This window comes from Uloborus diversus, chromosome 1, assembly GCF_026930045.1.
Source record: "Uloborus diversus isolate 005 chromosome 1, Udiv.v.3.1, whole genome shotgun sequence".
In the NCBI taxonomy this organism is placed as follows: domain Eukaryota; kingdom Metazoa; phylum Arthropoda; class Arachnida; order Araneae; family Uloboridae; genus Uloborus; species Uloborus diversus.
The window spans coordinates 256,955,006-256,970,644 of NC_072731.1; the positions used below are offsets into that span (position 1 = coordinate 256,955,006).

General features: G+C 34.0%; 1 protein-coding gene across 2 annotated transcripts in view; it reads right to left on the reverse strand.

The window, feature by feature from the left end:
• The window catches only part of LOC129234243 (methionine synthase reductase-like), a 45,922-nt gene that overhangs the window by 3,131 nt on the left and 27,152 nt on the right, over nucleotides 1–15,639 (reverse strand). For both annotated transcript variants that reach the window (XM_054868224.1, XM_054868223.1), the window contains exons 10-13: nucleotides 13,987–14,188; nucleotides 10,846–10,967; nucleotides 10,675–10,767; nucleotides 624–859 (exon numbers count right to left, since the gene is read on the reverse strand). In XM_054868224.1, the coding sequence (XP_054724199.1) occupies nucleotides 624–859; nucleotides 10,675–10,767; nucleotides 10,846–10,967; nucleotides 13,987–14,188 (653 nt within the window). The remainder of the gene's footprint in view (nucleotides 1–623; nucleotides 860–10,674; nucleotides 10,768–10,845; nucleotides 10,968–13,986; nucleotides 14,189–15,639) is intronic.

Genomic DNA, 15,639 nt, shown 5'->3' on the forward strand with positions numbered 1-15,639 from the left:
TAATAAAGGGTTTAGTTAGAAGAAGAGTGGGTTTAAAGGACCTTTCACGAAATTTTGAATTTAAAAAACGGACTCTTCACAAAACTCTGAATTCTTAAGGAGTTTAGAGATAGCCACAGGCAAAATAATTAAACTTTTAAATTCATTTTGTTTAAATTAACTTAGAATTAGTATTCTTTATTGTCATTATAGTAGAATTTTTTTTTCTTTTTTAAAAACTGAATTTTACAAAGGGGCTGTCCAGCAATCATATCACAATTAAAAAATTTTTTGAGTCCTCCCCTCCTTTGTCAAAAAGCGTAATACTTCACCTTACCACTTCAACTTGTAAAAAAAAATGTTATTTTGATAAACATACAGTGATAATAAAATGTGTGGTGGCACACATTTTGTTACCCCCATCCTACAACTTCACGAACATCCAGCCCTCAAAGGGTGATATCATTCGTAGATGGCACCAAAGTTTAAAAATTGTTTCTACAAAATTTAAATAGGTTTCCACAAGAATAGAACATTGAAAAAGAACTTGAAATAACCACTCTATGTGTGCATATGAAACATAGAGATGCATGTGCAATGTTTAACAAGAGTTACTAAATATTAATAACATTACAAAAACATACCTCTGCATGATTGAATGACTTCAACAAATGCTTTTTGTACATCATGAGCCATATATTTTGCATCTCCACAAACAAATATTTTACCACCAGCATCAATAAGGCGATTGACATCCTCTGCATTCTTCCTAATGTTTTCATGAACATAACGACATCTTGTTGCATCCGATGATTCACGAGAAAATGATAGTAAAAGATGATTCAGTACTTTTTCTTCCACTAATTTTTGAAGTTCATCCCTATATGTAAAAGATTTCAAAAGTTAAATTTCAATTCTTAACTAAGTACATTAATGTTTAAGATTTAAGCATTTTTTACAACAGTTTCTGGTTGTATGTCCTAGCAAAAAACCCCTTTCTTTTAATTAAAAAACAATTATCTATAACAAAAGAATACAGGTAACTCCAAACAGCATAAGTTTTTAAGAACATGGGTACATTTTACCTTATTACAGAGTTTTGAAGCATACGAGTTTGGAGTAATTCCTTTGAAAAAGGATTATATACATATTGCATTTGATTAAACTTGGTATTACACGACGCCTATAATCAACGGTATACGCCCAAAATGTTGCGGCCAAAATGTCGCGGGACAAAATGTCGCGGCCAAAATGTCGCCGGCCCAAAATGTCGCCGGCCCAAAATGTCGCCGGCCCAAAATGTCGCCAGTCCAAAATGTCGCTGGTCCAAAATGTCGCCGGCCCGAAATGTCGCCGGTCCAAAATGTCGCCGGTCCAAAATGTCGCCAGTACAAAATGTCGCCGGTCCAAAATGTCGCCGGTCCACAATGTCGCCGGCCCAAAATGTCGCCGGCCCAAAATGTCGCCGGTCCAAAATGTCGCCGGTCCAAAATGTCGCCGGCCCAAAATGTCGCCGGTCCAAAATGTCGCCGGTCCAAAATGTCGCCGGCCTAAAATTCGCTAGTTCAATTTGTACGAAAAATTTAAATGTACGTCGATGCTTTCCAGCGGAATTCTCTTTCTCGTTTAATCTGATTAATAATAATACTCAAGATGTAACATAAAGGATCAAGATGTAACGCAAGGATTCAGACAAAAAATTGGTATGGAAGTAAAACTAAACTGTTCTAAACCTGAATGAAAGAATAGTGAGGCGCAATTTGAATATGGCAAGAGAATAGGCGGTTTGTATTTTTTGGCGTAATGAAGTAAAAACAAATAACTCCTTCACTCTAGCATATTATTACGGTAGCGACAGGTCAGTCATTTAGGGGATCACCCGGAATGGCCCTCGACTTTGAATTTTTTTTTATACACAAGTGGGAGTGGTTTTTATAGCAATCCTATGAAATTTGCATTGGTTATACATACGCCCGTTATCCTCCCTCTCCCCTTTCACTGGAAAAATTCGAAATCACGGGCCAGGGTGGAAATAAAGTAGAAAAGTATCTTAATGAAATTTAATTTTCTCATAGATTTATCAACATTACCCTAAGAACTGTAAAGAAAAAAAAAACTATGTTTTCAGTGAGATATACGTTGGTTAAAGTAAGATCAAAACTGCCGTGGGAACTCCCATCTCTTATGAGTAAAATTCTGAAATTACGTCGAAATGTTCACCGTCAAATCTTTTGAAATCAATGAAACCCGTAACTGCTAAAACAGGTGTCTTTCACTCAGATTTTTGAAAAACGACTCTACGCGATGACAAATATTTTCAATTCTCATTATTCATGAAATTTATATATTCGATAGAACATCAAGGGACAATTTCAGAACAGCTATTTTATTGAAGGTTTTCAAGAGGATACTTTCATGCATGCGAAATAGCGCTTGTCAGCTAATCACATTTTCCAATTTTAAATAGAAAAGAAAAAATTTCATAATGTAGGGTGAAATAACTGATATCAATGAGATTATTCAGATCAATTTTGACCTAGACTTATTTTTAAAATGAGTTTCAAAAAGTAATAGTTCCAGCTCAATATAGCTTGGTAATTCAGAAAGAAAAGAATATTGATAATAATAATAATAAACAAATAAGTTTTTCTCTCTCAGAAAAAATTGCTGTTTTGATTAGTGAATTTTTACTACGCAAATTATATAAGAATGCAAACTCAGTTTTTATTTAACACTCACGCTAGTTAAAGTGCTACAAAAATGAGAGGAATACACGTCTAATTTAGATTTTATTGATATCATGCTCAACCTCTCATATATAAATTTAGTATATTTTTCATTGTTTATTTAATTACACTGACTCACGTAAACGATTACGAAACTCAACTTAGAACGAAAATAAGGCTTGTTTTCGTTTAATTTCACTTGTATACTACATTTTTGTATGAATCCTCGCATTACTTCTTGAGATATAGCAGTCACATAAAACGATAAAAATTATTCTGTGATCCATCCTTTTGGGATGACTGAAGCAAAAATAAATGAACAACTTGCCCTTTAAGATATACCTGTAGACCAAATTTTGTCTTAACCCTTGTACTGTAGATCCTCGTTTTACGCGGGGGTTATGTTCCACGGAAATGCTGCGTAAATCAAAACCGCGTAAATTGAGACTTAATATTATTGTCAAAATAGGAATTAGGTTCCGTAGATTAAAAAAATTACTTCATTCTAGTGATGACTAATTGTATAATAAGCTTAATGTGTACTTATATCAATTTTTATGCACAATATGCGTAAAGAAAACAAACTAATTTCGTGTTCTGTTTATGAAGAAGAGCTGACTATGATAGTTTTTTGGTAGTCATTAAGAATTTTTCCTCCAATTCTTTGCTTAGCATTAACTCATCCATGATCACTTGCGTCATTTCCATGATAGAATCTTCTTTTACTAACAAATCAGAAAGATCATTCCTATTGTCTACGGATGGTTCGAAAATTTTCAATGTGAGCGTTTTTGGTTGTGTGTCACCGGAGTCGGTATCCGCGTTGGTTTTGGCCTCCTTTGTCACTCCTAAAAGCTCTTCTTCCAGTGAGTTCTGAACTGTGTGAGTTTAATCACTTTACTTCTGATGGAAAAAGCTCTGGAACCAATCGCATAAAATGTCTCCAAGGACCCAAGTTCGATTATTAGCACGCCAAAATGCAGTTAGTTACGTGTAATCTGCAATCTTTAGGAGCTTGGGTTTTGAAAGAGAGGAAAATGTTACCTCTTTGCATTGCCGCATCTGTGCAAAACCGAAACTCATCTGCGTAAATAAAATAAAGGTGTCAAATCTTCAACCGCGTATAATCGAAACCGCGTAAAATAAACCCGCTGAAAACGAGGGTCTACTGTATTACTTTTTGAGATATATCAATCACAGATAATAAAAAAGAAAGGAAAAAACATTCGATTGCTCCACCCTCTTGTGTTATGCAGCCCAAAATCTGTCCCCCTGCTGCTTCCTAACATTTTATTTGATTCCGTTCATCATTTTTTGAGCAATGACAGTCACGCATATCGATGAAAACGTTCAGTTACTCCACTATCTTGAACGAATTGACGCAAAAAACCACGCAGCCCTAAATCATATATGGTTACTTGCGGGTATCGTTTGAATTCTTACTACAGGTTTTGACGTAGAATGTCCCGAAAAATCGGTCACATACAAACGCACACTATTCTTGAAGAAAAGTTTAAAATAATTTAGCGAACGTCAGAACTGAACGCCGTCAGAACGTTTTACAGTTGGTAGATAGCGAGTCACAAGAAATAAGATAACGTAACGCTTGTATTTTATTTGTTTGCTGAAAAACAGCCGAGAGTTGCGAATCAAAACGGAATAATCTTTTTAGAATTTATCATGAAACTCAGTTAGTCCAGTCCCATTTTTAACGGAGACATTCATTAAAGGCAGTAACCATTTATTCTGCAAATTTGGGGTTAAACATCATTTTTGTACATTTAAATATTTCTCACCAACTGAATAAACGAATTTTGAACCTACAACATTTTGGCCCGGCGACATTTTGGACAGGCGACGTTTTAGCCCGGCGACATTTTGGATCAGCAATATTTTGGCCCGGCGACATTTTGGGCCGGCGACATTTTGGACAGGCGACATTTTGCCCCGGCGACATTTTGGATCGGCAATATTTTGGCCCGGCGACATTTTGGCCCGGCGACATTTTGGCCCGCCGACATTTTGGACCGGCGACATTTTGGACCGGCGACATTTCGGACCGGCGACATTTCGGACCGGCGACATTTCGGCCCGGCGACATTTTGGACCGGCGACATTTCGGCCCGGCGACATTTTGGCCCGGCGACATTTTGGACCGTCGACATTTTGGACCGTCGACATTTTGGACCAGCGACATTTTGGACAGGCGACATTTTGGTCCGGCGACATTTTGGCCGCGACATTTTGTCCCGCGACATTTCGGTGGCGACATTTTGACCCCAAACCATAATCAACATAGTTCTATTATAAGCTCCGTTAATAAGGTTAAATTTTTTCTTAAAACATAGCATTATTACTTTTGTTCTTTCAACATAAATAGAATCCTGTTTTTACTTCCTTTTACAAAGAAGGAAGTATTGTATTCGTGAAAAAATTTTCAAGCAAAAATATACCTTAATTTCCATTTTGCTCACCCCAGAATGAATGTTGAGTTTTTTTCGACCCCACCACACGTACCTAAGAACATATAGAAGCCCGAAATATCCATTTTGACGATTCCCGAGTTGATTACAATGAGTTTTCTCGTGACATCTGTATGTACTAGGACTGGGCGATATCAGAATTTTAATACAGCGATACATCGCTCTCCAAATATCAATATTTTCGATATATCGATACATTCTGGGGGGGGGGGGGGGTGCAAAGGATCGAAAAACAACAAAAAACATTTCCAAATATAATATTATTTCTCTAATTCAAAACTTTCCTGGAGGGGGGGGGGAGGGCATGCTCAATAGTATAGCTCAATGCATGACAAAAAGGCTTCGCAACGAAAAAGTTTTAAATATTCAATTCAATACTTTGTTTAAATCTTTCAATTTGAGCAGTCTCAATAATATGTATGTACTTTGAACTATATTTCGTATTGATGTCTTAAATAGTTTGTTTTTAGTCACTTAATAGCCTTTGCTTTTTGACTATTTACTTTTTAGTTGAATAAGATTAAGTAAAATACTAATAATAAATCTTTAAAGAATGCGGCTATAAATGCACTGCAATTTGATATGTAACTTAAATATTTTCGGGGGGGAAAATTAAAAAAAATATTTACTTATTTATTTTTTTTAAATCTGAATATTATCAAAATTAATGCAGTAAACTTATTTTTTTGGCGTTTTTAAATAACCTATAAGACATTTTTTTATTTGAATGAAATTTTTCATAATTTTTAAAATCCACAAATTATGTATTATTTACTTATGTTATATTAGTAAATAAAAAAAAATGCTTAAAAATTGTATTTACTTTTTATTTTCATCCGACAGTTTTAGAGAATCTTGGTAAACCATCCAATAAATGTCATCAATCAGCAAGCTCAGCTTTTTCAATCATGGTACTAGTTACTCTTCCGAAAATGTGTAGAACTTTCACTAAGAACCCATATCCTGAATGTAGAACTCAATTCCATCTTCCTTAATGCATACAATTTTCACGAAAAACACTATGTCAGCGCGGTAATGTCAGGCAGGGCCGGATTTGGAAGTATGGAGGCCCCGGGGCAACGAAGAAGTTGGGGCCCCTAATCAGGGTTCGAAAAGATGATCATATTTTTGAAAATGTACTGACGAAACGTACAGTACGCGAAACACCAAAACACATACCCAAGATCACATTAATTACAATTCTTTAAAGAAAGAAACAGCTTTATTCTTACTAGGTGGCATGGTTAAGATGCAGCATTATAACACAAATACAATTGCAAGAATAGTGCTTTTAAAAGAATTTAAAACTACTCCTTGATCAAATACTAACTCTAAAATTAACCCCCAATAAAAGTTAAAATACATTAGTTATTACACGGCCAGAGTTTCCGCCTATACATATTTACAAAAGCACCAAGCCCAAATAACTGTCTGCTTAAAATTAACTAATATGAAATTTGCATTTTACACACATTAAAATAACATTAGCCTATAACAACATAATACCACAATTTGCACAAATTAAAAAGTTCTCATGTAATACATTAAAACATTACTTCACAGGGGTTGAATTCTACGACGAGGCATCAAACACTAAAAATCTCACACGCTGTACAAAAGGCACCAATTCGACCTTGCTTCAAAGATCTAGCGTAGGCTGAATGATTTGAGGATTCGCCCGCTGCCGGTAGCTCCGAACTCCAATTCCTGCTATTCATTTTCACGGGCCACAAGACTTATAATTTCCAACCATCCGATGCGTTCATTAGCTCCCAGGTCTGGTCCATGGGGCCTCCACTTCCGACACAGCGATGAATTTAGTCTGGCAGAAGACTCTGATAGATTCTTGGTTCACTTATGTGATGCCGAGACTTCACATCTTAGCGAGGAACATTCATCTGCACTTAACCTTGCAAAGGGCCATCCCCACATTCACCATTTTAACGAAACTCGAGAGGCTGTTTCAGCCACGCACGCAAGGCGAGATGATATGCGTAAAAAGGGAAACTTTAGCTCTTTCGTACTGCCTTATATCCATTGCGTCATTTCCAACTGTTGCCACTACGCTTTTGGGCAGTTAAATCTGAATATTATCAAAATTAATGCAGTAAACTTATTTTTTTGGCGTTTTTAAATAACCTATAAGACATTTTTTTATTTGAATGAAATTTTTCATAATTTTTAAAATCCACAAATTATGTATTATTTACTTATGTTATATTAGTAAATTTAAAAAAATGCTTAAAAATTGTACTTACTTTTTATTTTCATCCGACAGTTTTAGAGAATCTTGGTAAACCATCCAATAAATGTCATCAATCAGCAAGCTCAGCTTTTTCAATCATGGTACTAGTTACTCTTCCGAAAATGTGTAGAACTTTCACTAAGAACCCATGTCCTGAATGTAGAACTCAATTCCATCTTCCTTAATGCATACAATTTTCACGAAAAACACTATGTCAGCGCGGTAATGTCAGGCAGGGCCGGATTTGGAAGTGTGGAGGCCCCGGGGCAACGAAGAAGTTGGGGCCCCTAATCAGGGTTTGAAAAGATGATCATGTTTTTGAAAATATCCGATACTTTGATATATATTTTGATATATATGCAAATTTCCGATATTTACGGCCCGTGAAAGTTAGGATTTTTTGTAAAAATTTTATTGTGGGGGCCCCTTTGTTGTGGAGGCCCCAGGGCAGTAGCCCCACCTGCCCTCCCCTAAATCCGGCCCTGATGTCAGGGTTATGGGCGATAAGGCTTTAAAATTGGATTACCCGTTCAATGCCTCGTGTTATGAACGGAATAAAAATTTTCTCTCTTAATATTGAAGATGAATGAAAATAGTTTATTTTCATTCAGCTATGAGTGGCTTAAGTGAGATATGACACCTCGGATGGAAATGATTGAGCTGGCGGTGTATTTTATTTAATCTCATTAGGTTTTTTTTTTTTCGTTTTTCATTTCATACAAACATTTCTGTTCAGTACATTTTGCAAACCTTTTATTCAGCGTAATGTCAATGGTTTACGTTTAATTAGAATTATGAACCTTGTTGATACAGTAAAACCTGTAAAGTTGACCACCTTTGTAAGTTGACCACCTGTCTATGTTGACCGCTTTTGTCAGGAACGGAATTAGTCCTATCTTATATAATGAAGGAAAACCTCTGTAACTTGACCACCTCTCTATCTTGACCACCTGTCTATCTTGACCACTAATGAACACCAAGTTTGGATTGGAGTATTGTAAAAAACCCTTTGTAAGTTGACCACTTGGTTTACTTTTAAAAATTTTATTCAGCAAATTATTAATTTTTTTTATTATTATTATTTTAAGCTTTCCAAGAATATTTCTGATGCCAGACCAGCATTTTACCAACTAAATGAAACAGCAGCATAACTAAACCTGCTTTTGAGTTTAACCACATGGGAAAACTTCTAAGATTCCTTTTATTCCCCAAACTTGTTTTTCTTCTGTTGTTAAGCAAAAAATTTGTAATTTTTGAGAAGCTATAAATTTTTAGGAACTATTAATATAAAATGAGTAACTTTTCATAAACAATAAGGCTTTTTTTTGATCAATTTACTGAAATTTTAAATTTGCACGACACATTATACGTCATTCTGGGAAAATAATCTCTAAAAATATTTGAATAACATCTTAAATTATTGTTTCAAAGTAATGCTAAACAATGAAAGTGAGTTAAACAAAAAGAGTAGGCGTCAATTGTAAGAATTACAAAAGGTGTCATGGTGCAAGAATTCCAAAAAAAAAAAAAAAAATCATTACCCCCTTTATAAGTTGACCACCTGTCTAAGTTGACCACCAAAGTACTGCACCGCAAGTGGTCAACTTACACAGGTTTCACTGTACCTCCATTGGTTAACCCAGCCGTAGGTGGGGTTTGGTCTTTGGGGGACCAGGCCCGCCCCTATACCGGTCCCAAGCCCGGGTAAATGGGAAGGGTTTTGCGTTGGTGTAGCATTCACGCATGTAAAACTACCACTCTTTACTTACGCTTGAGCAGATCTGTATCTGCCCAGTGGCTATCGAGTGGAACAGTGAGTAGGCAATGGGTGCCAACAGAGCCAGGTCTATACCTGGGTCTACGGTGCCTAGAGTCGTAAGTGGATGGATTTTTGTTCCCGTCAGGGTCTAGGGGGCCCCGGCCGAAAGGTCAGTACTCTGGAAGCCCAAGATGGCAGTAGCAGAGCGGGGTTCCCTTTTGAGTATCTCCATTGGTTAATTTTTAATCGTTGCATTAAGATGCTTTTTTAACCAACACGCATTCACTTTTCAGGGCCTATGAGAGGCCATATCAGCCTAGTCAGAAACTAGGGGCGCAATACTTAGAATGGTCCCGCTCTTGAAAACTTTTTAGGGTGATGGGATCTGGAGACCAATCTGACAATGGGTCCACCTTGAACTTCGGCAGCCCTTTTAATTTTCCCTTGGACTATAATTAAAAATAAAATAACTGATTGAAGAAGGCAGTTAATTTCTTGAAATTTCAAGCACTCATCCATCATACAGAACCATAAAAAGTTATGTATTTTTGAGTCAGTATTTCAATTTCTCCGTAATTATGTCCCGTATTTCCGTTTCAACCGATATATCAGACGGATAGAAATCTAAATATCGATACCGTGGTAATAGTTATATATCGATATATGACAATATATCGGTATATCGCTCAGCTCTAGTTTGTACGTATGTATGTGCGTATGTACGTTGCATAAATAAAGAACAGTATGTTGTGGAAAATTATTTGATTTGGAATGGCAACAGCCATTCAACGCTTCCTAACATGAACTCAAATCAAGCGTTCAGTCGCCACTGAATCACCTTGGATGAATGTAGAAATTCGATGCGACGAAAGTCACCCCTTTTGATGGGACTCATGTTCCCTATTTTCGATATAAATTACTTATGTTGCACTGTATATACGTTTCAACTAACAGTTCTTAATTAAAATGTTTTTTCTAACCTTCAATAAGTGTTTGTTGATTTTTGAATTTGATGTGGCAAGTGTTTACCCACTGAACCATTTTACAATAATGTCCTAGAAAGTTGAAATTTGGTACATAGACTTCTAGTGGCAGACACTTGGCGATTTATCGCCAGTCTTTTGGTCGCCAAATTTTGTCGCCAACTTGGCGATTTTTTTTTTTTAATTTTAAATCTGGTTTTAATTTGGCCATTGTTGGTTATATTTAGAGCGTTTACAATTGAACCACATTAAAATGGCAAGTAATGGGGAAATAACATTAAAATGGTGTAAAAGGAAGCCAAGTGATGCACACATCAGCACGTTTGTATTATCAAACGCCACAGGTTCAAATAACATGGCATCAATTGATAGCGTTCTTTAAGGGCTACATGTAAAGCATTTAAATTAGTTTATGTTCTGCAATAAATGCCATGAGCAAAAATTTCCTCATATGCTTCTTATATTCTTCAAAAAATCATTTAACAAAACTTCAAGTTACTTGTAAAGGAAGTCATTTTCTGAGTAACGGCAGCCATAAAACAGCCATGTTTCTCCATGTTTTGTCTCTGTGTCTTGCTGCTTTAACTTTTGTCTGTAAAAAGACAATTTTAAATAAAAACTTCTGAAAGAAAAATAAAGTTGCAAAATGAAATAATAGATGACTATGTACCTATGATGTAAGAATCCAACAAAAGGTGCTATTCCAGTTCCAGGGCCAACCATAATAACTGGGCATTCTATACTACTTCCAAGTTGGAAATGGTCATTTTTTCGCTTGTAAACATACAATAGCTATTTTAAAAGAATATGGTATTACATGTTTAGAATTTCAAAATAACAGTGAGGAAAATGAAAAATAAATTTTATGCTATGTTTAGTAACATTTGCCACCTTATGAAGGAATTTGGATTTAATTAACATTAAGCGAACAATTAGTAAAACTTAAATTAGTACCAATAAATAACCTTACATTTATTGACATTAAATCTTTACTGGAACTTGGCTTTTTCTTTAAATGATCATGAGAAAGTATTACAAGAGCAACACTGCTTGGCACCAAAAAGTCAGCAGTAATCTTTAATCAGTGTTGGCCACTAATCTTTTATCCAATACGCAGCTGACGCAGAATCTGCATCTTTTTTCTCGCCATGCTGTTTACATACACAATGTTGCTTTGCTCTTTCCATCGAATTACCCTGTTGTTTTAAAATTCAAATCTCCAAACAGATTTAGCAAAGTTCTAAGCTTGCTGAAATAAGATTCCACGTGAAACGGAAATTTTACGCTCACAAGCATTTTTGAGCCATTCTAATAAAGCAGTTTTGATTGAATCTGACACTTAGGCATGTTTGCTAGCCAACAATTTGAACTAAAATGAATATAAAAATGAACTGTCAACCTCTCTCATAGCAGAAAGAGCGTGAACTGGTTGAAACTTGGTGGTCAGTGAGTAGGGCTGCAAGTCAAAACAGGTCTCCAAGCAGAAACAGTCAGCACCAACAAGCCTCTGACACAGTTCTCCACTGGCTGCTTCATTCCCTTTCTTTTCCTTCAATCCCTTTGAAAAAACCTGCAATCCACATGTGAAGTTTTTTTTTTGTTCATGTGGAATCTGTTATCTTAGTGCTACACTGCTTTCAAATTTCAAAAATAAAGAAAATTCTGGTGCTATTCAGACAAGAAAGAAAAACAAGCGATCTTTTTCAAATTTTCCGTCTTAACATATCGTCACTTCAGAACAAGAGTAGGATACTGTTATACCTGGGTTTAAATGTTTTAGTGTTGCTCTGAGGCAATGATATGCTCTCCAAAAGTTTGATTTTACAAAACGGCTGATTTTATAATCCAGTGATTTTAACGTATTACCCAGTTTTATCTGGCATGCCGGAAAAAAGCGAGGTTGACCAGCATGCCAGAAATTCGAATTTTCTAATTTCTGTAAGGAAAAAACGAATAAATCCCGAAAATAACCTTCTTTCAAAAAAAAAAAAAAAAAAAGTGTATTGCATATAATATATGCTTGTTATTTAAGGTAGGTCAATATTAATGGATTTAATTATATGCCAATAAAGTAATCAAATCAGAAGCAATCGCCGTTACAGTGATTTGTTAATTTTTTTTAAAAATAAATTATTTTAGGTTCCTTTTAGTGACGTAAGTTTAATTTTTATTTATTGAATAGCTATGCTGCCGTGCTAAGCACAGATGTGGTATCTGCAGTAGAGCTCAAAATGAGAAATTGATGATTAAAGTTTTACAACTCGTTTCTTTGATTTATGACTTAATTAAATGCTCAACTTGCGGTAGTTGTTTCGTTAATAACTTATCTAAAAACGGAAAGAGAGTATTTTTGTAAAAATCTTAATTCAATATTAATAAATGTAGTTACGACAAATTTTTTTTTCAAAACCTTTTCATATACTAAGCTATTTTCACCGTAAGTGACAATTACTAGGCAGTTTTAGGGGTATCTGCACAGATACGACAAAAATAGCTTAGTCAAACGCTCTCAATGTATCATTAAATAATACTGAAAACATCTGCTTTCTTTGGACTTAGATTTGTATTAACATAATAAAGCGAAACAGCTAACAGAATTTACCTTCTGAAAGATACCATTTTCAAAACTCCGGACAGTTAAAACTGTAACCCATAACAATTTTCTGTTTTTTGTATTCAAAGAATGTTTTTTATAATGTTTTATTTTCTAGATTTATTTTTACCGAGCATGAAGATAATTTTGGCAGCAGACGATACTTAAATAAAAATATTACTGGCCGTAGAATGAAATGCGTTTTTTTTTGCATGAAAGAATTAGATATGAAGATAGATATTCTATGCATTTCATTTTCAGAATTTGCATTTTAAATAAACATTTATATAGAAAAAGCTGACTATTTACTTTAACAATTACGCAAAGTTGTATTAGTTTTTATTATCAACCTGTATCAATTATTTAATGATAAAACTAATTTTAGTACTCTGTTACAATAAACTGCTACGTTATTAAATATGCTGCTTTACTAAGGTATAAAAGTCGTATCTACAAATTACTAAGGAAAAAAGTGGTAACTGCGCATATACCACTTTAAAGGCTTAGTATTTGTCACTTACGTTCAAATTGCCTTAGCAAACTAAGCAAATTTGCAGTTACGACTTTTTTCTTAAAGCTTTTTTTAATATTTCGCGTTCACAAATCGCCAAAAAACTTGACATTTAGGTAAATTAAATTACTAACGACCACCTGGTGACAATAACTCAATTTTGATAAAATGTGCAGATACCACATCTGTGCTTAGCACGGCAGTATGGTAAATTCTTTAGCACTGGTTGAGGAGCGGTAACTTACTGCATAAATGTTTGCTTACTTAATTTTAATTTAATTTTTAAAAAAATATTAATGCTATTGTTAGAAAAAATATTTTTACAAAACTACTTATTAATACTAATAAGATATGTATGGAATAAATATTCATTTTTAAGCTAATATATATTTTTTATAGTATTATTCTTTTCCTAACCTCAATTTTTCCGGTACGCCAGAAAGGACCAGGCAAGTGGTATTGAAAATCTTGTGATCCCCGAGTTTTGCGGCATGCTGGATACTGCGGGGTAATACGGTATTAGTGGCAGTTACTGCATTCTAATCACTTTCATTTAATTATCACTGATGTAAGACTAACTCATGAGTTACATAGCCGTAAAATATATCACTTAATACTTGAATTGCCTATATTTCACAATTAAGGGCTTTTTCTTACAAAAAATAGGATTAAAAAAAAAGTTTAAAGGGATTCATGTGAAAAATAACCTGGTTGTCCAATGAGAGTGATGAAACACCATCTACTATAGTTGACATAACGGAAGAATCATCTTTTGTCAAAAACTTGTTAGATAATTTATTCAACCAGCCAGTACAAACTCCATGTCTCTCTTGTGCTCTGCCTTCACTTTTACTAAACTCCAAAACATTGAACACTATTTTGAAGCGCTGAGGATTTTCTAACGGAGAACTGAAATAATTGAATAAATAAATAAAAAATAAAATAATAGTAAAAAAATTTTCTTGGGAAAAAAAAAAAGTAGAAGTTTGATTAACCGAGGTCTCTGTTAACTGAACCGTTAGTAAAGTTTATTTTTTAAAAAAATAATGTAAATTTTATGAAATAATGAATTTTGAATTTAAAAATAAAAACATTTTATAGGAATTTGTGTTTTTTTTAAATGAATCTTTCAATATTTTACTTGGCATTGTAAGAAATGTCAATTATTTTTTAAAAAATTTAATACAAGTTATTCTCTTATTCTAGTGTTTTAACTGTAAAGCATTAATTTTTGTGTTCATTTTCATTATTTTAAAAACTTGTATTGTATTTTTAGTTAATTCATGAAAAAAATTTGCGATCCTGGTAAGTATTATGCAAAGTTTTTATTAACCGAGATTTACGACATCCCAGGCACTAGCGGTCCTAATTAGCTCGGATAATCTTTGTTCTACTGTACAGTATAACCTCGATTTAACGATTGTCAAGGAATCGGAAAAAGTTATTGTTAAATTAAGGATATTGTTAAATCGAGGAGCATAGACATTTAATACAGTCAAATCTGTATTAATGAAATGTGTCAGTAAATTGAGGAAATCATTAAATCGAGTACTGTTAAATCAAAGTTATACTGTAAATAAATTTAACAAAAATTCTAATGAAAAAAATATAAAAAAAAACCAAGAGTTTGCAGTTGAAAAATCAATTAAAATCAGTCAAGTTTAGTTTTATCACATAAACTACGAGGGCACAGTTATAATATAAATACAATGGTCATAATAAATAATATATATATATATATATATATATATATATATATATATATATATATATATATATATATATATATATATATATATATATATATATATATATATATATGTATGATAATATTTACATATATGTATGTATATACAGACAAGGACTTGATTTTAAGAACTATTCATTAGTCTTGAAGTGAAAAAATACTTTTCTTTATCATTTTCTATTAAACAAAAATGGCAATATTCTACTTTTAACAAATTAAAATAACTTAAATCCAGCAGCACAGACTGGAAATCAGAGGGAAGAAGACAATCTTTCCATTTCTATTGCAATGTCAGCCCTCTCCACCTTTGCTTTTATTGCCACAAAGAAATAAATTAGCTTAAAAATGGATCAGATTTAACATCTTTTTGTCCTCTATTTGTGAATCAGGTGGGACAGACATTTTTATGGATTCTTCTCATTTCAATGATTCCTTACTCCCAGAATCCTCTGTTTTAACACATGAATTGTTAATCCCAACACAGTATTTCATAATCCAGAAAGTGAACTTCGGCTGCATTAATAGTAGACAGATATATTCTAAACCAGGGGTCGGCAAGTAATTAAAGCTGGGGTCCAGATACTTTTAAATTTTTTTCGAGGTCTAGAAAAAG